The 25,000-nt window shown below is 37.7% G+C and overlaps 1 protein-coding gene across 1 annotated transcript in view; it reads left to right on the top strand.

The window, feature by feature from the left end:
* SOHLH2 (spermatogenesis and oogenesis specific basic helix-loop-helix 2) overlaps nucleotides 1-25,000 on the top strand; it is a 50,518-nt gene that overhangs the window by 8,166 nt on the left and 17,352 nt on the right. Inside the window, exons 2-6 of the mRNA XM_045978579.1 lie at nucleotides 1,305-1,519; nucleotides 10,893-10,954; nucleotides 11,035-11,139; nucleotides 12,732-12,831; nucleotides 14,909-15,019. Of these exons, the coding sequence (XP_045834535.1) occupies nucleotides 1,305-1,519; nucleotides 10,893-10,954; nucleotides 11,035-11,139; nucleotides 12,732-12,831; nucleotides 14,909-15,019 (593 nt within the window). The remainder of the gene's footprint in view (nucleotides 1-1,304; nucleotides 1,520-10,892; nucleotides 10,955-11,034; nucleotides 11,140-12,731; nucleotides 12,832-14,908; nucleotides 15,020-25,000) is intronic.

The raw sequence follows: 25,000 nt of genomic DNA, 5'->3' as shown, positions 1-25,000 counted from the left end.
ATAGACCAAACTGTTGGCAGTGGTTGCTTCTGAGGAGGGGATTAAATGAGTAAATGAAAATAGACTTTTTTTTTTTTTAAACAGAAGAAGGAAGAAAATTAGAAGGCAGATAGAAATGGGAAGTGCCAAAGTTTTGCTTACTTTGAACTTGACTAGCTTCTTGCACCTCAAATCTTCCTTCCACCCACCCCTGGGAAACCAGGCTGAAGGGGAGCAGAACCCCCATGGTGGAACAGCCTTTCCCAGCATCCTGCCTTGCAGATTTGTGTCTTTGGCAAGCTGCCTTTCTCTTCATAGGTGTTTCCAACTCTTGGACCCACTTTTTTTTTTTTTAATATATTTTTATTTATTTATTTGACAGAGTGAGAGAGTGGAGAAGTAGGCAGAGCAGCAGGCAGAGGGAGAGGGAGAAGCAGGCTCCCCACTGAGGAGGGAGCCCGATATGGGACTCGATCCCAGGACCATGAGATCATGACCCGAGCCGAAGGCAGAGGCTTAATCCACTGAGCCACCCAGGCGCCCCTTGGACCCACTTCTTTAGGCTTCAAGTCTGGTCAGCTCCCAAATCTGTTTTCTCACGTGGACCTGTCTGTGGCCTGCCATTTCCAACTGTCTCCTGACTGCATTAATTCAAGCATCCCTGTTCTTTAACAGTTTTAGTGGATTGTGTTCAGTAACTGTAGAGAATAAAATGTAGGAAAATGTGAAGATGGAAATTATATTTTTTTCTGAGTATGCTTGAAAATAATCCCAAAAGGAAAGAAAGATGCTTTTTTGGCCCCAAAATATTGGGTTTTGAATAGCATGTGTATTCCATTTAAAGAAAATACTATGCATGTCTCTTGGAATTTAGGAATTTGGAGCTTACTGTGTTTTCTGGAATGTATGTTTCATCAAAATAAATCAAAATAAATGATTTGGGACAGCCACCAGTTTGTTTTTCTCACTAGTAAACAGATTTTTGAGCAGGATGAGTGATTGGGAAACTGGGCTTTAAGAATACTATCTGTTGTTCCTAGGATGAGAAAGAAACCCGTGCGAAAACCATAGTAGAATACCATTTGTATGCAAAAATATTTTAAAAATAGCATGACCTTCAGATCCGTTCATGACCCCAGGTACCGAAGGCAAGAAATTAATAGTTCCCATCCCTGAGATGCTTCTAGTGGACCGTTCAGTCTACTTGTAGAGTCAGTCATCGTGTTACTTATCACCTTTATTTATTGTATCCTCTTGTACGTGACATTTTCTCTATGCTCAAATGTTAATTATGTGGTACTTCTGCCTTTTTCCTTCTCTTTCAGGCAAAAATAGACCTCTTGTTAGTTGGAGACCTCACTGTTCAGTACCTTGCAGATATTGCACAGAAATCCTTTTCAAATATTGCAAAAGTCACCATAACCCTCAGGGATGTGGGGCAGGCAGCCGCACTGCTGAAGGACCGCCCATTTGACATGGTTTTCCTGAAGATGACTTCTTTGCCAACAGCCGAGTTGCTGGGAGCTATCAAATTAATTAGGTGAAGTTCAAAAACCTTAACTCTATACCTTTATATAGTTTTTATTAAAACCATTTTAATGGTTTTAAAAAACACAAACTTTAAAACAGGTACTATGTATGCTCTAATTTTTAAGATGAGAGAGATTTTCATGGGCAGAATAGGTATACATATTATTGTTTTTGTTGCCAGTTGGACATGCTATTATAAGAATTACCATTTTAATTTGAAAAGTAATAGATGTGGGTGAGAATGTGAGAATTAATTGGTCATCAAAATTTATTCGGTATATAGTACTTTAATCCCACAGCTACTCTCCTTTTTAATAACTATGTCACTTAAAATGGCACATCTTTTCAGAGTTCATTAATTGTGATGGCAGATACTAAAGCAGGGGAGTACTCTCAGCTCTATGTCATGTTAGCAATGGACTAAAATTATCTTTTTCAAAGATGTCCTGATGTGGAAGAGCCTCGAGGCTCTCTGGATCCATCCAGTCCAGATCGATATCACATCCAATATTTTTGCTTCATCTTGTAGCTCCATAGACATTCTGCTTCTTTTTGACCCACTCCGCTCTAGAGGTCTGGAGTCTGGTGGTGGGAGAGTTAGGTGTGATTTCTTGCCTGACTACATAGGATTTTGAGCCATTTTGGATTTTTTTTTTTTTTTTTTTTTTTTTTTAATGAGAGAGATTGAGAGAGGTGAGGTGGGGTGGAGGGAGAGAATCTTAAGCAGGCTCCACACTCAGCTCGAGTCTGACATGGGGCCTGATCTCACAACCCTGAGATCATAACCTGAGCCGAAATCAAGATTCAGATGCTCAACGAACTGAGCCACCCAGGCGCCCTCCATTTTGGATGTTTTTTAAGCAAGGTTAGGTCAAAATGAATTTCTTCCCTGTCTATGAGATTTGAGAGAGCGAGTATAATCACAGATGATATCAGAATATTGAAGGACTTGTAAAAATTACAGGACAGGCCTTTCTGTCAGAGACAATGTTATTATCCCTGAATAACAAGGAGCAAGCCTGTTATGTTAGGGGCCAAGAAAAGTTGAAATGGGAAGAAGCCAAATCGACGAGTTCCTTGTTAAAAAAGAGAGACAGCTGCAGCTCCAGAGGCTTCTTAGAACTGGCGATCCTCTGCATTTCTTTTGGCTTTCCCCTGGGAATATGCACTCTAGACAAATCAGGCAAACTACCTCAAAGTGGATTTCATTTCCAAGATATGTTGTGAACTTCCTTCTGAAGACACACCTCTTTTATTACTTACCTTGAAAAAACGACTCCTATGAATAGAGTTCCCCTGGCTGGGACTTCATCCTAATATCGCATTTATTGTATTTCAGTGCTTTTACAACAGTGTTATGAGGAAGGTAGAGCAGGGTTTTGTCATCCCTACATGACAGATGACGAAGAGTGAAGGGATTTGCCTAAGGCCACATGCCTTACTTTTACAAAGCTCAACCTAGAACTCTTTTCTCTTCATGTTCTTTGTAAAAGTCTGTAATTACTTGGCTTCTGTGCTGAAGCCCCTTATTTCACACCTCTGAGGTTCAATGTATGCCACACTTCGTACAAACATACTTACCATTTTGGAAGAGTACTGGACAAATTAGTGTGGCTAATCTCTCTCTTCATTTCAAGAGTAGGAGCTTAGCCGGGTCCCCCTGACTGTAGTAAAGGCTTTGTATTTGCTAGCATTGGAGCTACATTTTGAACAGGAATAAGATTATGGTTCTATTTAAGGAAAAGTTTTATGTCTAGTTGCAAATATTAAAAGCTACAAGGTTAGAGGAGAGAACTCCCTATCTGATACTCACCTGTGTGGGTTCTCCGCACTGGTGGTGTCTTTGCTCTGAATAACACAGCTGACGACTTTTCCACAGGGAAAAGAAGGTAGACGAAGGTACTAAATATACAGGAAGGCATATGGTAGTACTGTGTTGCTATAAAAACATTTTTTTCAAAAGAAAAAGAGGATCATTCGAAAACACCTGGATATGTTTTTCTTGTCTCTTGTTCTGCTAATACCTAGTATATAGTATAGTACCCCGTACCTAGCTGGGGTATGAGGGAACGATTGTGTGGGTGTGTTGGAGAAATGCCATTCAGTGCAGACATTGCCTTCTAGCTTTTGCCTTCCTCCCTAGAAAAGGGATAGTTTTTGTGGAATCTTTGCCTTTCGTGATGCTAGCTTCAGAGGTTTAGGATGTCCCTGGAATTCCCTTTCTTGCCCTCGGAACTGTTATGAGTTTATGACTTATGAATTATTTAAACTCTTGGGGGATTATACATGTTTGTATTTTTGTTTCTATTTTTGAACCTGTGGTTTTTCTTAGAGTAATGAGTCCTATAAACTTACTGCCCCATTTGTAAGGCATTTAAACCTTCATCATTCCTAAAGCACTGTATCTTTTGAGTTGGAGCTGACATTTAATGTGCAAACCAGAACGAAATGTCTTGTTTAGCTTTTCTTTTGCTGTATTTTAGATTTTTCCCTCTTACATCCTTGTTGCTTTGTAATGTCTCGAAATCTGGATGAGTTCTGCAAAATACACAACTGTTTATGTTCTCTCTCTAGGTATTTTATACATTTCACCAGTGAGTAAGAAGCTTAATGTAGAGTAGAAATGTCCCCATTTATTTGCAGTATTAGAGCCCATAATCACAAATCTATATATTTATAATACATATGAATTTCTACCGAAGATAAGAATGAAGTATATAGCCTGTTAGCTATAACATTAGGCTTTTTTTAGAATAAAATGTAAGCAGCCTATTTAGCATTTTAAAATTTATGCTTATATAAGGACTGTTTTCAGTTTGGAACTAATCAATGATCAATTTTAATCATTCATAAAAACATTGGTAATTTCCAGACTGACATTCTCAAGAATTATGGCACATCTTAGGGGCGCCTGGGTGACTCTGTCGGTTAAGGATTTGCCTTTCCTCGGGTCATGATTCCAGCGTCCTGTGTCGGGCTCCCTGCTCAGTGGGAAGCCTGATTTTCCCTCTCCCTCTGCCCGTCCCCTGCAATCTGTCTGACTCACTCTCTTCTCTCAAATAAGTAAATAAAATCTTAAAAAAAAAGAATTATGGCACGTCTCAATTATAAGTTAATGATCTTAATAGTACTCCCCAATTTGATTTCATTTTACGAATACATTCTTATTGAGTCAGATGAACTCAAATACTACCCACTGATAAAATGTTTTAAGAGTCCTAGGGTTCATATGCTTGGCTTCAGACTTCCAAATTGAACCCCACTCAAAAAGCAGACACTTGATAATTCAAATACATTCTAATACCTTATCTTTCAAAGCCAGGTATGGAAAATTAAAATATGTTTTAAATTCATCGACAATGTATGGATCCCGTCTGAAATTGCGATTTTTCCATTCCATGAAATGTCTCTGCATTTCTTAGAATTCTGTGCTTGTGAGCTCTGAGTAGTTCAGCAGTAGCAAAGGAATGCAGAATGTGGTTCCATCTGTTCTGGCTACAAATCAAGTTTGGATCTGATTTTATTTTTCCCATGTAGTTTCAATTGTCTGATCAGTTAACTTATTACTTCGCTAAGAAAACCTAATCTTGTGAGCCACAGGGATCTAACAAGCTGTCCGTTTGTGTCCCCAATTCCAAAACATCTTTGACTTGACAGTGCAACTCAGTAAATCTTACTAGTTAGTTGGCGTGACCCAGCCCCTGAATGCTTGATGATAAAATAACAACAAGATATCAAAGAAGTTTTGCTAAAAACATAATTCTATAAATTGACAGTTGAGTGTAAATGTGGTGACCCTGACAGGTTCACAGCAAGAGCTCTTCTGAAAAATAGCGTAATGGGAACAGAGCAAACCAACCATCACTATTGACCAGAGTAAACCCTCAGAGCTCAACTAGATTTTATCACAGGTGCCCTATCAGGAGCAAGGGAACTTAACGTTTTCACATGTAAAGCTCTCAATTTTCTCATTAAAAAATGGTTGTTTTAATTAAGTCATTAGCAAAGAACATTATTCGTTACAAGTCCCAAATAGGCCAGCCAGGTTAGTTTGGCTCCAGTGAACCCACAGATGGCATAATGGATAACCGTACTCAAGAAGGCTACCACCCAAAAGCGACACTGGCTTTTGTCCCTTGAAGTCCTTGTACTCTAGAAGTTTCCCCTGGCTTCACAGGGACTTATAAGACACCACTGGTCCTTTTATTAGGTGGTAGATTTCCGAGGCCAGGGCTTTCTTGAGATTCTTTAATCAGCTGTGTGTATGACTCAGCTCAAGTCACTTTATACGACCTTTTTTATTTTTTTTTCAGCTACCAGGGGCCAGGCCTGGGTGTAGGGGCAAGACTGGGGATCTGTATTGCTATGGTTTGAGCTTATTTCTCCAGCTCGAGATACCAAAAACAGGCATAGGAAGGGGACACTAGAATATCAACATCCCGTCTTGTCTGTAGACTATGGTCTCGGGAACTGTGTTGACATTTAAATGGTGTGTTGTGTGGAACATGAGGAGAAATGAACTGTCCCCCAATGAATTGCAAATTTTTAAAACCCAAGAGATTTCAACTGAGAAGGTACTTGTAAGGCCTCAAAACCTGCAATTTGATTTTGGTATATGGAAGAAGTGCGGAAAGAGATTTTTGCTTTATTTCTGTGTTGCTTAGTTTTAAGGTACATTCATTCATTAAGAAGAGGATTTTTTTTTTTCTTTTGTGATCCTGGAAACCCTTAGCTTATCGAACTGTAGAGAATGTGAATGAGCAGCTGAGCTCCAGACCAGGGTTTGGATTCTGGGAATTCTCTTGGTTCGTGGAGCTCCTGTACAGCATCACAATTAGGGTTTCACTGGCAGGAGAAGTGTTGGGGTTGGTAATTGATTCTGTGCTAATGACAAAAATCCAGGAATTCCAACTCTGTCTGATGTAAAGCTTGAAATTTGAAAGTCATCATGAGGGCGTATAAATTCACTATCCAAGTCTAATCTACTTTTGTGCTGGTAATGTCAATTTGTAAAATTAAAAAAAAACAGACACACAATATTTCTAAAAGTAAAGAATCTGTTTTATTTAAAATTCTCTAATTCTAGAGTATTTTAGCTTATAATTTCTCTTTGTGAATCAGGAAAGTATTTTTTATTTCAGAAGTTGAGCTAGACGACCTTGTAGGTTTCTTTCTGTGGTCCTATTTGTTCAGTCCATTTTTCCTTTCCACTTCTGTTTCCCCATCTCATTATCATGCCTCCATCATATCCCACTTAAAATTATACATGAAATGCTTACCTCGTGGCAGGTGACATTCTTATCTCCCTCCATGCCACCATGCCCTCCCACACCAGTAAGCTAATGTGCCTTTCTTACCTCCACGTCTGGTCCGCCAGTCAGTCCTAGGCTCCCTCCCGCATATGCTTGTTTTGTGTTCGTACTTCTGCCTGAGCTTCTCATTTCCTCATAGAAATGTGCAGTCTCTCTTTTTTTCTCTTTTAGCCCAAACTCCTCAGAATTCATACAGCAGAATCAAGACTGAAGAAATCTCAGTTGTGTGCATGTCATATGTTAGCACTGTCCTGCTTGTTTGAAGTAATTAGTAAATATTCTGAATTATTTGATTTTTTTTAAAGAAAGTTCTCTGGTATGTCTACTTTACTCTACCCTCAGTTCTTGGCTGTGTACTTGGGAATATGGTCTCCCAAATCTACCCTGTGCCGTCATCCTCCGTCCACCCCGTCATAGAGCAGTCTTTCTAAAATGCAAATATAATCATGTTAATAGCTTAATAGCTTCCCACTGTCCATTTTAAGAAAATACCAAATCTTTAATTGAGCCTAAAGGTCTACATACCTTCTCTGGTCTTATGCTATATGTCTCTCCCTTAGAGACTCTATACCATCTTGGACTTGTTTGACTTTCTCTATATTCTGGGGCCTTTTTCCAGGGCCTGTTCTGTTTGTCCAGAAAGTAGTTTACTGCTTATCTGCTTCTGACACCCGCACCACCCAGTTCTACCTTGTGTAAGGCTAACTCCTAATCAGCCACAGAGACATTTCTGCCTGGAAGCCTGAGGCTGCAGAATGGGGTAGTTCTCAGTTATATCCTTCTGCTGGCCTCTATGACTTTTCACAACACCAGGTACATATTTGGCTACTTAATTAATTATCTACAGTGATTTGTTCAGCATCCGACCCCCTCAAGAAACTGTTCACTCCATGAGAGCAGAGACCTTCTTTTCCTGTCTGTTCATGATATTCCCTAGAGCCTAGCACAAGTCTGGCCCTTAGTGTGTTCTCATAGTATATGACTCAGATATATAAATTATGTATACAGTTGACCCTTAAACAGCATGAGGGATGGGAGTACCAATTTCTTGCATTGTCGAAAATCCATGTATAACTTTTTTACAGAGGGTATTTTTTTATTGTGTTGAAATCCCATAACCCAAGTGTTACCATCTTGTCCATTTTTTAATGTTCAGTTCAGTAGTGTTAAGTGTATTCACATTGTTGTGAACTGTCCCTCCAGAACGTTTTCATCTTGCAAATCAGAAACTCTATTCCTATTAAACAACTCTCCCTTTACCCCTCTCTGCATCTCCTGATAACCACCATTTTACTTTCTGTTTCTATGAATTTGACTACTTGAGATATTATAAGTAGAGTCATATAGTACTTACTTTTTTGTGACTGGCCCATTTCACTTAACATAACGTCTTCAAGGTTTATCCATATTATAGCATTTAACATCTTTTCCTTCTTTTTAAAGACTGGATAATATATTCCATTGTATCCATATAACACTGTGATTGTTAATTGGGCCATGGGTACTCAGACATTTGGCCAAACATTCCACTGGGTGTTTGTAAGGATGTTTCTGGAATATTTTCACATCATGGTCACAGCAGCACTATTCTCAATAGACAAGAGGGAGAAGGAACCCAAATGTCAACAGACAGATGAATGGATAAACAGTGTGGCTATATTAATCAGTTTGGATTCTCAAGAAATAGAACCAAAAGGATGGCGAGCTATCTATTGATCTATCATCTGTCTGTCCATGTACCTAGAGATAAAGGAGGAGAGAAGTTGATTTATTTTAAGGAAGTGGCTCATGACATTATGGAAGCCAAGAAATCCCAAGATCTATAGTTGGCAAGCCAGAGACCCAGGAGAGCCGATGTGTAGTCATTCAGAATGCAAAGGTCTGAGAACCAGGAAAGCTGATGGTATTAAATTTCATTTGAAATGCTGGCAGGCTCACCACCCAAGAATAGCCGATACTTCAGTCTGAGTCTGAAGGCTGGCAGAGGCCAATGTCTCTCTCAGCTCTGGAGTGAGGCTGGAGGAGTGCCTTCTTACTCAGACTTTTTGTTCTATTTAGGTCTTCAATTAATTAGGTGAAACCCACCTACTTTCAATTAATTAGGTGAAACCCACTCTGCTTTATTCAGTCTATCTCAATTCAAGTGTGGTTCTCATCCACGTGTAACTTTTGACTACCTCCAAAAACTGAACTACTAATTACTTGCTGTTGAACTGAAGCCCTGCTGATAATTTGGAACAATCAATTAATACCTATTTTGGATTTTATATGTATTATATGTTGCATTCTCAGAACAAAGTAAAGCGAGAGAAAAGAAAATGTTATTAAGAAAATCATAAGGAGGGGCGCCTGGGTGGCTCAGTGGGTTAAAGCCTCTGCCTTCAGCTCAGGTCATGATCCCATGATCCCGGGGTCCTGGGATCAAGCCCCACATTGGGCTCTCTGCTCGGCAGGGAGCCTGCTTCCCCCTGCCTGCCTCCCTGCCTACTTGTGATCTCTGTCTGTCAAATAAATGAATAAAATCTTAAAAAAAAAAAAAGAAAATCATAAGGAAAAGAAAATATACCCACTACTGTCCTATATTATATTTATTTAAAAATCTACACATAAGTGGACCCACATAATTCAAACCCTTTTGGTTCAAGGATCAACCCTAATGTGACTTGGAGCATAGAATTGTGTGTCTTTACTTTCAATGCATATATAAGATAACCTAACAGTACTATTTAGTGAGGGTTCTTCCAGGTCCTGTCTTAAGGAATAAATAATAAGCATGCCTAACCAAATACTGATATAATAAATGATGCTTTAAGCATTAGAGAATAGTTATTTTTTCTTAGGCAGTTGAGCAGTTCTCTTTAAAGCCTCATTCACAGTAATATTCTCCTTAGAAAATAATTTCCTTCTAACTTATGCCAATGCTCAGTATCCATTAAATTATTAGAATTTCCAACTTACTGATCTCCTCAGTGTAGTTTATTGCAATGCCACATTTCTTTGTTTTATTTATTTATTTTTTACTTCAATCATATAAAAGTAGAGAGTACAGTATAATGAACTTGCCTGTACCCATAGTACAACTTTAATAGTTACAAATACATGACCAATCTGGTTTCATCTCTGCCCCCTCCTACCTTCCCACCCCTGTTCACTGGTGAATTATTTTAAAGCAAATCTAAGTACTTTCATCCATAAGTACTTTAATAAATTCCTCTAAAAGATAAGGACTCTTTAAAAAAAACCCACAATAACAATATCACACCTGAAAATTAATAACAGTTCTTTAAATTATCAAATACCAGTGTTCAAATTTTTCTGCTTATAATTTAATTTTAATTTCTTTCTTTATTCATTTTTTAAAGCTTTTATCTATTTAAGTAATCTTTATACCCAATGTAGGGTTTGAAACGAGACTCCAAGATCAAGACTCACATGTTCCAATGAGCCAGCTACTGCCCTATATTTTGATTTTTTTAAACTGTTAGTTTATACAAATCAAGATTAAATTTTCCCTTTCCTCTGTTTTAATTTCTTTGTTTCTTACTCTTTATATTTTTAAAAGGGGTCATTTGTCTTACAGAATTTCTCACGCTCTGGATTTTGCTGATTTCATCCCCACAGCATTCTTTAAAATATTTCTCTTTTCCTTAAATTTCTTGTAAAATGGTGGTTAGGTCAAGAATCTGGATATGATTTAGGCTCTTTTTTTTTAAAGCAAGAATAGAAATGGTCCAGCCCTTGAAACATAGCTGATCGGAGATGCTGCTTTTACTAAATTTCCATATTAATGCCACCATTTTCAGTTCTACAGAAAAAAAGGAAATCACTCTAGTTTAGTTCTTAGTAAGGTAAAATACTGAATCCCAATTTTTTTTCCCATTTTATTTATTTTTTCAGCGTAACAGTATTCATTCTTTTTGCACAACACCCAGTGCTCCATGCAAAACGTGCCCTCCCCATTAACCACCACCAGTTCCCCTAACCTCCCACCCCTGACCCTTCAAAACCCTCAGGTTGCCCCAACCTCCCACCCCTGATGATTTTGGTTCATGTTGACATTTTTTCCCTCAGATTTGGCAAGAAGAAAAATACACATTTGCTGTTTGTTTTTATCACCCCTGAACATTTTAAAGGTATGTGCCTGCTGGACATAATATTTGTTTTTTCTCCAAACAGAAATCATAAGGTCAGTATTTAAAACAAAAACTCTTAGGTTGTGTTTCAGGGCACGGAGCCGACATTACTCTAAGTGAACCAATGACCATCGAGAAAATGAGTACTGTGGTAAAGTACTGGAAAACCTATTTCTCAAATACTGGTGAGTGAAAACTAAATATCCAGAGGTTTGAAAAGTTCTAATTAGATCTACAAAAGCTACACGTAAACATTTTCAAGTTGGTTTTCCACTTGTGCTTTTTATTTGCTAAGGATTAACTATTTACTGCTAAGGATATACTATTTACTGTAAAGCACATGCAATCCCTATTAATCATAGTCTAAAGAGAAAATGTGTAAATAAAATAAAAGGAAACACTTGTTGTCTACCTGTGAAGAAAAAATTTACATCTTCCAAAGTTGAAAATGTGTTGCCCAAGGGCAAACACAGTGCTGTGGCAGGCACAGGGTTTTTCTTTTTAGTGCCCTAGTTGCTACCATCATTTCTTACTCTTTAAAATGGAATTAATCATATCATTGTATGAGTGTCTAAAAGCCAAGGCCACTAACCTTGAATTGTATCACACTTTCTGCTTTGCAGAACACTTGCTCATAGATTAGTTTATTTCTTTAAGTTAATAGGGTGGTTATCCTTTCTGTTTTAGATTTTTAAATACAGGTAATTAGCGTCAATGCTTCAATTAGACCTCTCATTTCTAAATTCTTCACCTACATTGTATTATGTTATCACCAGCATCGAAACACTTAAGCTTATTAAATTTACTTTAATTTGGCTTCTGAAAGGACAGACTCCAATTTCTGAAATTAAATTCTACTGGAGTCATTGTTGTTCAATGACTATGGTTTTCCTAGTCCTGGGATACTAAGTAGGATTTTTTTTTTTTTTTTTAATTAAGATGATGTATTTCTTAAAATGGGCCTGAAAAACACTTTCAGGATTATCCTGTATAAACTCCTGCTCCAGATGGTATAGGACTCAGTGATAGCCTGCCTTCCTTCCTTCCTTCCTCTCTCTTTCCCTCCCTCCCTCACTCCCTCCCTCCCTTCCTTTCTTTCTAACATTCAGGGATGATTAGTGAGCCTGTTCTGTAACATTCCAATGGCTCCCAGTCTCTGCAGCCTCAGAGTTCTTCCTGAAAATGGCTAACTGGTGACCCAAATCCTCTTTGCAACCTCTTATTCGGCTCTCAGTGGAAGTAGAGCAGCTGCTCATCTCACCACCTGTCCAGCACCCTCCCTATTGGTCATAATCACGTCTGCTTCTGGTAGTCTCATCTTTGCTCTGAGGATGAGCAGCTGCAAAAAAGAAAGAGGAAAAAAAAAGAAAGAAAGAAAAAGAGAAAATACCAGATGTCATATTTTGACAATACAGCTGCTTACTGTAGACTCAAACATATTTTCTTTCTCTGACATTTACTTATAAATAAGAACTTAATAAATAAACTCAGTTGAATGTGTTTTAAGCACATCTATCACTAAGTTATTAGAAACTGGTTGAAAGAAGATGTCCTGGAGTGAATAGAATGTATATTTTCATTTTGTGTTTTAACCAGGATGGTTTCATGCTTTATAGACTAAAATCTAAGTTGCTTTCTATTTAAAAAAATATTGCTTTGTAAAATCTATTGAATAAAAAGTGGCGACTGCTTTTTGATGAGGGCTTGTATGTATGATCAACATTGTCTCCACCAGTGATTTTTAGAATTAAAATTGTCCCCTCTTTAAAACTTCCAGTTAAGAATAAATATTCTGCGAAGCCTGAAGAACCAGGATTGCCCCTGCAGAAGTCCTGCAGTGAACAATTGGAATATTTTTCTACTGATCTATTTGCTTGGTTAGTTTTTTTCACTTTTTCATAATAACAATGTTTCCTGTATAACTTCTGGAGAACTGACTGATTGTGGAATACTAGTTAGTGTGCTAGGGGTGATGCAAAAGGAAGAAGAAGTTGTGTGATAGAAGGGGGATGGGACGTTTTCTGTATTTCAGAATCCTGAGCTGGGACTGTATGTATATACGTCAGGGGGATTCACTTCAATATAAGGAAGTGCTTCGTAACAATCATGGTTGACCACAGCCAACCAAAGTGAATTGCGAGGTAGTAAGTCCCCCAACACTGGATGTGTTAGAGTCTGGTTATTGTTCATTAAAGTTAAATAATAGCAGTGGTATTCAAACTTTTTAGAAACAGTACAGTCATCTTCAAACAAAAACTTTACATATAGCCTCAGTATTTAATCAGACAAGAGCAGTCTCAGATGTTACCCATCCAACACTAAGCTTCTCCCTGACGTCTTTTTTTGAGCTCCTGAATCTATCTCCCCAATTATTGAAAACAATACTTAAAAGGGTCTTTCTCTGTCCCCTCCTCTTCCACCCCAAGATACTAGAACTGGTGTTCAAATCTGCATTGGACAAGCAGTTGAACTGGGGTGAGACCTTTCTAATGCTAGAATTATCTGCTTAAAAAAAATTCAATTTTTATGAATTTCTTTCATTCACTTTAAGCTATTTTCCAAGGAGATTTTAAATAGCACAGAGGGTTACAAGGAATTAACATAGCTGCTGAGTCCATGGGTGATGATGGTGAGAATTTTGAGTCAGTCACTTCCGGAATTTGTAGAATGTGACCATCAACTATTTGTAGAAATGTGACCATCTATTATTTTGAACAAGGAAAAGACTTGGCAACTAATAAGTGAAGGTAAACTGAGATGTGCTCACTTAAATGATGCAGAGATAGCAACAGGTTTCTTGATTTTTAACCTGAAAGAAATTTATTGTATTATACCTTTTTTGGGATATGAGGTTGGGAAGGGTTTTGGAAGGCTTTGGGATTTTCTTGAATTACTTATAACTTCTTTTTGAACCCCCTTGTCTTAAATCTTTGTTTTTCCTCAGAATTCTACCACTACAAATAAAAGTAAATTTTCAAATCAAGCTATGTCCCTTGGGATTGAAGAAATAGTATTAGTTTATAAGTTTCTTACGTAAATATATACTTTTTTCCCGTAAGATTTTATTTATTTATTTGACAGACAGAGATCACAAGCTGGTAGAGAGGCAGACAGAGAGAGAAGAAGGGAAGCAGGCTCCCCACTAAGCAGAGAACCTGATGCAGAGCTCGATCACAGGATCCTGGAATCATGCCTGGAGCCGAAGGCAGAGGCTTTAACCCACTGAGTCACCCAGGCGCCCTTATATTTAAAGATTTTATTTATTTATTTAACAGAGAGACATACAGTGAGAGAGGGAACACAAGCAGGGCAAGTGGGAGAAGAAGAAAGCAGGCTTCCCGCCAAGCAGGAAGCCTGATGCGGGGCTTGATCCCAGGACCCTGGGATCATGACCTCCTGGGATCATGACCTGAGCTGAAGGCAGACTCGTAACAACTGAGCCACCCAGGCAACTCTCTTAGGGAAATATTTTTAAAAAGAATTAATCAAAGTGCTTGGAGGAGTTTTAGAGAAATGGTAGAACCAGAAGGTTTCTAAATGGAAGGAACTTGACCTCTGCTAATCAAGTTGGAATGGTGTACTGTGGCCCTTTAATACTTTGTGTGGTTTTCCTATAATACACCTTTCAATACAGTCATGTAATTTTTGGTAGTCATAATCAATGAGGTCAGAATATTTTAATCCTGCTTGTCTCTGTTATTCTTTATCTGTATATTTTAGAACTTTGATTAGTCTTTGGACTTACGATGATCTTGATCATAAATTCTTTAGAGTCCCTGAAATAAAATATTCTGCACCAAATACGTAAGGTAAAGTGCTTTGGTATTTTCTACACCTTTGCACGAAGCAGGGGACTTAGAGAAGCACCTTTGATTAGCATATTGGTGCTTATTGTTGAATATTGCCTGACAATTTTCCTCTTAAATCTATGACATGGTTTTCTCTTGTTTCTAGCTCTGGATCTCTAAGAAATGACTTTGGGCTTGATTTAAAGGCTCCGTTGCCAGATTTTGAAAAAAACAAAAAGATTTCTCTTCTTCATTCAAGCAAGGAAAAGCTAAGAAGGTGAATTATGGTACAGTCCGTTTTTAGTATTATTCCCTTCAAGGAAGAAGTTACCTTCACGAATCACGTAATTATTTGTAGTACTGTTAAAAGTCTCTGTGAAACTAGTAAATCTGACAACTAAACACATGCAACTCCCTTATTCCTTTTCATTCAGCAAATATCTGTGAGTATCTGATATGTGCCAAAATATGATTATAGCACCAGATAAAAAAATTAATCCTTGCCCTTCAAGGTCTTAGTCTGGTGCTCAAACAGACTTCTGGATAGGCTGTTACATAGAAAGTTATATTTTCATAAGTTTCATGATAGAGAAGAGCACATGGTAAGCACACTGGGAAAGTTACTTAAGACAACCTCTTTCAAGGGAGCAGGAAGGCTTTCTTGAGGAAATGATGCTAAATTGAGCTTTAAATGAAAAGTGACTATTTGGTTTAAAAGTCGGGAGTTTCGTGAGGCAGGGACAGCAGGTGCAGAGGCTGGCAGTATCAGAGAGTTCAGTGGATTTATGAGCCTGCCAGTGTGTCTATGTACTGGGCTCTAATGGTACAAGTGGAAAGAGGCAAGAGATAAGAAGTAGGTAAGGGTCGTGCACATCACGTTAAAGAATTCGAATTTGAATCTGAAACTGTTGGGGAGGCACTGAAGGATTTTTACCAAGGAGGGAGGTGATAAGATTTGCACCTAGGGAAAAACAAAAAAACCAAAAAGGATTTGCACCTGGAGTGAACAGTAGCAGGATATTAGAGAGTGAGTTGAATCTGGAAGTCTGTGGAATCTGTCAAAAGAAGTGATGAATCCTAACTATGGTTTTAGAAATGGGAGTAGGAAGAACAAACACATTCCAGATATACTAAGTGGGTAGATTCGGTGGAAGCATGGATGTGGGAGGAGTCAAGTGTAAATAGATGTCGGGTCAACCAACTGCCTGGGAAATCTAATAAAATGGCAGACTGGCAGTAGGAGGTGATTTTTGCTCTTCCTGGGTGCGAACACATCTTTTTTTTTTTTTTTTACACAAAGCTGTCCGGTCAGGAGTTGGCCTTAGGTTCTAGAGAAAGATCTAGGCCAGAAATACAGACTTAGAGCTCAGATATAGCATTTACTTAAAGAGTGGATGTAGGGATGGATATGATAACTTTGCAAAGCATGTAGAGAAAAGATAAGTGGAAAAAAGAACCTTGGGAAAAATCTAAGGTATGGGAAGCAGAAAAGAAATCAGGGTAAAGAAAGATCAGGAAACCAAGAGGGATTGGAATTGAGACCAGGGAGAAGAGTTTCCTAAGGGAATGATGTTCAAGAGTATCACATGGCAGAAAACAGGTAAGGGGAGAACTAGTAATTAACTAGTCGTATTTGGCAAAACGTAAACATCATTGGTCTTGGTAAAAAGAATTTCATTGGCATGGGTAAGGAAGAAGCACCATTGTGGAATGATGGAAAATGAAAGGTGGGAGCATAAGTGAAAGGAAAGAGAAAATGAGGGTGTATGATATGTAAAAGGGGATCTAGAGTAAAATGAGAAATTTTGATAAGATTGGGCCAGACTTGAATATGTTTATATTTCTATTCCAAAAGAAAATAGCTGGAAGAGAGATAGAGGTCTTAAAGATACCCGTGTTCTGATTATCAGTGTTGTAAAAAAAAATGGTGCATCTGTGGTATAAAAAATGAAACCAAAATTTGTTGGCTTTATATACGGTTTTATGAATTAACAATTTGAGTAGGGCTCAGTGGGCAATTCTCTTGCCTCTATGACATCAACTGGGGTCCCTGGTGGTATTCAGCTAGTGGATGGTCTAGTCAGGACAGTCCCAGACATTATGCCTGAGGCTTTGCAGGGATGGTTGGAAGGCTAAGCCCACTGGGACTAACAGTTGAAGCTTCTCCAGCATGGTAGTCTCAGGGTTTTCAGGCTTCTTACATGGCAGCCCAGGGCTCCACTGTTCCAAGAGACAGACAGAGGAAGCTGCCACTGTCTTAAGGCCTGGGACCAGAAACAGGCTTGATTCTATTTCTTCCATATGGTGTTGGTCACAGCAGTCACAGAATTATCCCGATCCAAAGGAAGGGTACATAGAACCTCACCTCTCAGTGGGAGGAATGTAAAATAACATGAATTCCCTAGAGCTGAAGAGGGGGGGTTGGTGATGGACTTGGTGTCCGTAAGTAGATAGAAGTTTATAGATTCTAGAACCAGGTGGAACATCTCTTCTACTGAAAATGGAGAGAAGGAGCTAAAGCTAAATGTGAGTAAAGATGAATCTTTTAATGGGGGCCAGAAAGGAAAAGGACGTTGAGTAATTTCTGCTAAATGGCCTCCATTTCCTGCTGAAGATCAATGGAAAGGTGGGTTTGGGGCTTGGTGAGGTGGGCTGGTGGATGGGCTAGTTTGGTGCAAAAGACTCTCACTCACGTGTTTGCTGCTTTGGCTGAATGAAGGCTTAGGTAGGGTCTGCTGGCTAGTGCTACCGCATAGATTTCACTGATCTGCACTAAGAAAAATACAGTGCAGTATTTTTAAAGCTATATATTATGGAATTTATATTCTAAGATTTTGTTTTCCAGATTTTATTTGGTGATGTTAAATTTGTGATATTTCTAAATGATTGCAATGGAAGGATATTGGGAGATGGTACCTCTTTTATTTTTCATGTTGACATCTAACAGTGAAAATCCTGTACTGGTCCTCCAAACTTCTGTGTTGTTTGTATTTTCTTCATTTTAATGGTTACTGAAAACTAAATGGTTGATGAACCACTCATCTACCAGACTAAAAAGATGCTTTGGAGAGTGTATACCCCTGTGGCATTATTTAAAGAACTAGAAATCTTTGTCCCCCACCCCACTCCAAAAAAAAGCTGTAACCGGAGTGCCCCATCTTCCCCTTTAGAGATTTGCTTGAAAGATACCAGAAAGTAAAGAATCCATCCCTAATTATTTTTGCCTTTTCTTCCTCTTAACCCTTATGATGATGCCTGTGAATCTTAAAATGGATGCTTCTAGTCTGTTTCCTTTCCTCCTTCTCCCAGTCAGCTGCTTTACACACGCTTTTCTCTTGTCTTGCTCCCAGTGGTGTTTTTGCATCAAAGGTAACACCATGTTGACTAACATTGAGGAGATAATGGTCCCAGCTGATGGTTTTGAATATTTACATTTAGGAAGTTCTTTTTAAAACAAGTTTAACAATTCTGTTTTCCTTATCAGAACAGACTAATAAAAATTGACTACCTCATTCTAATATTCTTGGTGAAATCCCTTTTGTTATATGTGTTTTACATACATTAAATATGTTTTCATCTTGTTAAGGTATACTTTCCAGAGTGATTCCGATCCATGGTTTTGTTTGTGTGTCCATGAATCTGAAATAATGGTGGTTTAAAAATTTGGGGGTGATGTCTATTCACCTGGAAAGACATGAAAGCGAGCCTTGCTATAGTCTCTCACAAATGAAGGCTTTTCCAGGACTGAGCAAGTCTGAGGAATTCAAGGAAAGTAGAACAGGGAGTTTCCAGAGGGCCCCAAATCCGATCTGGCCAAAAGGCCTCCCTCTGTGAGTTCTCATTTGCTTGAGACACATTTGTGCAGAGGAGAGACCCAAGGACTTAGTTTGGACAAGATCTTTGGCCTCAGATCCCTTAACAGCCACTGAGGATCACTCAACTAGGGGAGAATGACTGAACTTGTTCTTTCCTGACTTATTTGGAATGTATCCTATCCAAGCTGACTGTGGGCTACTGTAATAGATGACAAAGACCAAACATGCCCTTTGACAGGTCCTTGTCTATTGCTGTTCCGTACACAAAGGAAAAAGAAAAAAGGCAGGACCATATGGAGTCTCTGGAGCCTGTTACCCTCTTTCTTTGAGCCAACATCTTCAAAGTTTCACTAACCATTTCCTCCTCACTCTTTTCTTCTGTTTTCTTTTAGTTAAAAAAAAAAAAATCATTGTATAATTAACATAAAGAAGATGCGATGAAATTAACCTACAATGAAATTTTCAATGTATGTTTTTTAAAATCTCTTTGGTTAAGTGCTCATCTTTTGTCTGTCTTTCTACTGGGTTTTTCTGTTTTTTTTTTTTCTTCTTATTGATTTTTTAAAATTCATTGTATATTCTGGATATATGAGCCTTTTGTCAAATATATACATTATAAATATCATCTCTCAGACCATGTGTTGAGATATATATATATATCTATATATATATCTATATATATTTTGTTGTTGTTGTTGTTGTTAATACATAAGACTTGAAAGAAATTCTGCTCCCAAGATGTCACTTTGTGTTGTGTCTCACTCAAAGGATGAAACTTTAATCTCTTTGATCCACTATCACTTAAGGATACGGGTCTCCTATTTTCCCTGCCCTGTCCTAATCTCAAGTTCCTAATCTTGATGTGAAAGCCAGAAAGATTTGAGAAGCAATGAACAAGGCTAGATCTATAATGTTTGCTAATACACTCTCTAGTCTCAGGAATATTTGAAAATTTAGAGTTATACTTAATTGATACTAGAAGATTAAATTACTGTCTGTAAGAGGTAAGTTGCATGTGTTTAAGTGTATGGTTTGATGAGTTTTAAAGAGATGGTTTGTAACCCACTGTTCCCAAGAGGAGGGGGTATTATCATGCCATTCAGGGCTACGTAGGGAAGCACCAAGGCTGGTCACAAGGCAGATGAATGGATGTACTCCTCTAAACCACAACATTTCCATTATATTAGAATGTTTCTTTGTGTATTAAGCATGTCATTTTATTCTGATTTTTAAAAAAAGATTTACCCATTTATTTGACAGAGAGAACAAACAAGAGAGAAAGCACACGTGTGGTGTGAAGTGACCCCTTCCTCTTGGGAACTGCGAGTAACAAACTGTCATTTCAATGGCAGCCATCTCCTGGTCTGTTGGCCTCCCCGTACCTTAATAATAATAAAACCTGCATTTTAAATTACCTCATGCTCTTTCCTGGTCTATCCTCTGCCATCCCCTGGAGGCAGCTACTGTCCTGATTTCTGTCACTATAGATTTGTTTTGCTTCTTCTAGAACTTTATGTAAGTGGAACCCTCAATGTGTACAGTTAGGTCTGGCTTCTTTCGGTCCAGCAGATGTTTTAAGATTCATTAACGTTGTTGTGTACTTTAGTGGTTTGTTCCTTTTCACGGTGGAGGAACATTCCACTGTGTAAATACACCGCCCTATGGTTATTCATTCCCTGGGTTTTATCTACTAAGAATAAAGCTACTGTGGGGGTGCCTGACTGGTTCAGTCAGTGCCGCATGTGACTCTTGATCTCAGGGTCCTATGCTTATTATAAAAAGAAGAAGAAGAAAACTACCATGAACATTCTTTTATATGTGAGTTTTGTGAGCTTAGATTTCCGTTTCTCTCAGAAATAGGGTTGTGTACCACAGGATTGGTGTATGTTTTTCTTTTTTTAGGAGACTTCCAAGCAGAAACCTAAAATAGTAGCATCATTTTGCACTCCCACCAGCAATATATGAGGGTCCTAGTTGCTCCCTATCCTCATCAACATTTGGTATTGTTAGTCTTCCATTTCAGTCATTCTTGTGGTGGTGCAGTGTCCTCTCACTGTGATTCTAAGTTTGTATTTTCCTGAGGATTAATGACATCGAGCAGCTTTTTGTGTGCTTTGGGCCATTTGTGTATCTTTTTTTATGAAGTCTGTTCAAATCCTTTGCCCCATAAAAAAACCTTTTGCTTACTTGTGTTTTGTTATTGAGTTGTAGGCGCTCTTTCATATTCTGGATTCAAATCCTTTGTCAAACTTATGTCTTGAGATATTTTCTAGCCTGTGGATTACTGTTCATTTCTGTGAACTGTTACATCTTTTGATGAGCAGAAGCTTTTAAAAAACTTTGATGAAGTCCGATTTATCAATATTTAAAAATATGTTTTATATTTTCTCTATCCTGTATTAGCAATCATTGCTAATGTTGCAATTACAAGTTGCAATTACATGTCCTTATGTTGTCTACAAGACATTTTAAAGTTTTAGTTTTTATGACTATTTATCTTAAATTAATTTTTATGCACAGGATGAAGTGTTGAGATTGTTTTCTTTCAGATGGAGATTTTCAAAATTTTATTGAAAAAACTTTCCATTCTTTGGTGAATTGCTTTAGTACTTTCATAAAAATCAATTATCATATAACTATCAGTGTATTTCTAGATTCCCTGTTCCACTGATCTGCTTATCTATCTTTTCTTCCTCCAGTATTACATGTAATGATTAATGTAGCTTTACTATTCTCAAAATCAGATAAAGTCCTCCAACTATGTTCTTCATTTTCTTTTTTTTAAAATATTTTATTTATTTATTTGACAGACAGAGATCACAAGTAGGCAGAGAGACAGGCAGAGAGAGAGGGGGAAGCAGGCTCCCCTCGAGCAGAGAGCCTGATGTAGGGCTCGATCCCAGGACCCTGGGATCATGACCTAAGCCGAAGGCAGAGGCTTTAACCCACTGAGCCACCCAGGTGCGCCACTGTTCTTCATTTTCAAGTTGCTTTGGATATTAAAGGTCCTTTGAATTTTTATGTAAATTTTAAAATAAGCTTGTCAATTTCTTCCTTTAACAAATCCTGCTAAGATATTGATTAGGATTGTGTTGAATCAGTAGATCAGTTTGGGGAAAAATTGATGTTGAACAGTATTGATTCTGGCAGTCCGTCTCTCCATTTTTAAAGGCCTTTATTTCTACAGTGTTTTGTAGTTTACTAAATTTATTTCTGAATGTTTATCCAGTTTCTAAAATTTGCTTAAGGAGTTTTTTATTCATATATCCAAAATTTTTATAACTAACATCAGAATTAAATTTATTTTGTATGTTGACCTACTGTCCCATGACCTAGCTTTATCTATTAATCACTTCTAGTCATTTTTTGTGGATTTCTCACATACCCAATTATGTCATCTGTGAATAAAGACATCTTTTTTTCCAATCTTTGTGGCTTTTATTTCTATTTCTTGCCTTAATACCCTGGCTAGGTTCACCAGTTTTTTGGTTTTTTTAATTAGTTGTGATGAAAGTGGTATCCTTGGGGCGCCTGGGTAGCTCAGTCATTAAGCAGCTGCTTTCCGCTCAGGTCATGATCCCAGGGTCCTGGGATCAAGCCCCGCATCGGGCTCCCTGCTGGGTGGGAAGCCTGCTTCTTCCTCTTCCACTCCCCCTGCTTGTGTTCCTTCTCTTGCTGTCTCTCTCTGTCAAATAAATAAATAAAATCTTTGAAAAAAGAAAGAAAGAAAGAAAGAAAGAAGCATCCTTGCTTGTTTACAGTATTACAGGGAAAGTGTGAAGTCTTTTACCATTTCTTATGACGTAGGCTCTATTTTTATATATGCCTTTTATCAGCTCAAGAAAGTTTTCTTCTATTCCTATTTCAGGTTTTCATCATGAATGGATGTAAAATTTTGTCAGTGTGTTTTCATTATTTATTAGGATGATTCTAGATGTTCTTTTTTTTCTGTTAATGTATTGGTTACATTGATTATTTTTAAATTCTATACTCTGTCTTGATATATTCTCTTACTGCTACATTTAGTTTGCTGATATTTCATTAACAGTTTTTGTATCTGTGTTCATGAAGGTTATTGGTCTCTGATTTTCTTATGTCTTTATTGAATTTTGGTATCAGGTAAATGCTGACCTCATATAATGAAACAAATTCTTTCTTTCCTCTTCTGTTTTCTGAAAGAGTTGTGTAAGGTTGATGGGTTTAATAGAATTCAACAGTGAAATTATCTAGGCTTCAAATTTTCTCTTTGGGAAGTTTTAATTAAAAATTCAATTTCTTTCTTAATTATAGGACTAGATTTTCTATGTTTTTCTGCTCAGTTGCTTTAATTTATGTCTTTTAAGAAATTTGTCTGTTTAACCCAAGGTGTTAAATTTATTGAATGACTTTTTGTTCATAATACTGTCTTATAATCCTTTTAATGTCTATGGGTCTCTGATGATATTCCTTCTTTCATTTCTGGCATTGATAATTTGTGCTTGCTTGTTTTTTTTCTTGATCAGTCTGACAAGGGGTTTATCAGTTTTACTGACTTTTTTCAGTGAACCAAATTTTTATTCATTGATTTTCTGTATTATTTGCCCATTTTATATTTGATTCCACTCTGTCATTCCCTTTTTTTTACCTATATTTTGCTCTTTTTTTTCTATTTTCTTAGGTAGAAACTGAAATCATTGATTTTAACCTTTTCTTCTTTGTTTTTAAAGATTTATTTAGAGAAAGAGAGAGAGAGAGAGTTGGGGGGAGGGTGGTTAGGGAGGGTCAGAGAAAGAGGGAGAGAGAGAATCCTCAGGCAGACACCCTGTTGAGTGCACAGCCCAAAACAGTGCTCAGTCCCACAACCCTGAGATCATGACCTGAGCCAAGATCAAGAGTCAGTCCCTTTACCAACTGAAAAAAAAGTTTCTGAAACAGATATAAAAGAATGTGTATGATAGGGCGCCTGGGTGGCTCAGTGGGTTAAACCTCTGCCTTTGGCTCAGATCATGATCCCAGAGTCCTGGGATCGAGCCCCGCATCGGGCTCTCTGCTCAGCGGGGAGCCTGCTTCCCTTCTTCGCTCGCTGCCTGCCTCTCTGCCTACTTGTGATTTCTGTCTGTCAAATAAATAAATAAAATCTTTTAAAAAAATTTTTATAAAAGAATGTATATGATAATTTTATTGTAAGCCATTTTTTATTCATATATCCAAAATTTTCATAACTAACATCTAGAATTAAATTTAATTAACCAACTGAGCCACCCAGGTACCCATCTTTTCTCTTCTAATAAAGGTGTTTAAAACTATAAATTTCCACTTATAAAAGTTTTTTCTTATAAGTGCTTTAGCTGCATCTCATAAATTTTGAATAAATTAGATTTTCACTATCCTTTAGTTCCTTTAGTTCAAAATATTTTTCTCATATTCCTTGTATTTTTTTGTTTGACCACTGATTATTTAGAAGTGTGTAATTTAATCTCCAAATGTTTGGAGATTTTCCAGGTATTGATTTATAATTTAATTACGTTATCACCTGAGCATATATTCTGTCAGGTTTCTGTCTTTTGATATTTTCTTTTTTTTTTTTTTTAAGATTTTTTTTTTATTTATTTATTTGACAGAGAGAGAGATCACAAGTAGGCAGAGAGGCAGGCAGAGAGAGAGGAGGAAGCAGGCTCTCTGCGGAGCAGAGAGCCCGATGCGGGGCTCGATCCCAGGACCCTGAGATCATGACCTGAGCCGAAGGCAGCGGCTTAATCCACTGAGCCACCCAGGCGCCCCTCTTTTGATATTTTCTAAGCTTTGTTTTATGGCCCAAAGTATGGTCACTCTTGATGAGTATTTCATGTACACCTGAGGAGAACGTGTATTCTGCTGCTTGGGAGAATAGTGTTCTAAATATTAATAAGGTAGAATTGATTAGTGGTGTTTTTTATATACATTCTGTATCCTTATTGATTTTTCTGAGAGTTAAAATCTTCAGTGATGACTGTAGGTTGCTCTATTTTTTACTTCATTCCTGTCAGTTTTTGCTTTATGTATTTTGATGTTGTTAGTTGCCTGTCTTCTTTTTATATATATATTTTTTAAGATTTTATTTATTTGAGAGAGATAGAAGGAGCATAAGTTGGGAAGGGTCAGGAGGGAGCAGGAGACACCCCTCTGAGCAGGGAGCCAGACGTAGGGCTCAGTCCCAGGACCCTGAGATCATGACCTGAGCTGAAGGCAGAGGCTTAACCTACTGAGCCACCCAGGTGCCCCAGTTGCCTGTCTTCTTAATGAACTGACCATTTATCATTAAGAAATGATAAGCTCTAATTATCTATGCTAATACTGTATCTTAAAATCTACATTGTATTCACATAGCTTTCTTATGAAAGAATGGTTTTTTTATAACTGAAATATGTCTTTATATTTAAAGAGTACCTCTTGTAAACAGCATCTAGTTGAATCTTATTTTCCTT

This window comes from Meles meles, chromosome 14, assembly GCF_922984935.1.
Source record: "Meles meles chromosome 14, mMelMel3.1 paternal haplotype, whole genome shotgun sequence".
NCBI classification, from domain to species: Eukaryota; Metazoa; Chordata; class Mammalia; order Carnivora; family Mustelidae; genus Meles; species Meles meles.
The sequence above is the reverse complement of the archived record's forward strand: the minus strand, read 5'-3'. Positions and strand labels throughout refer to the sequence as shown.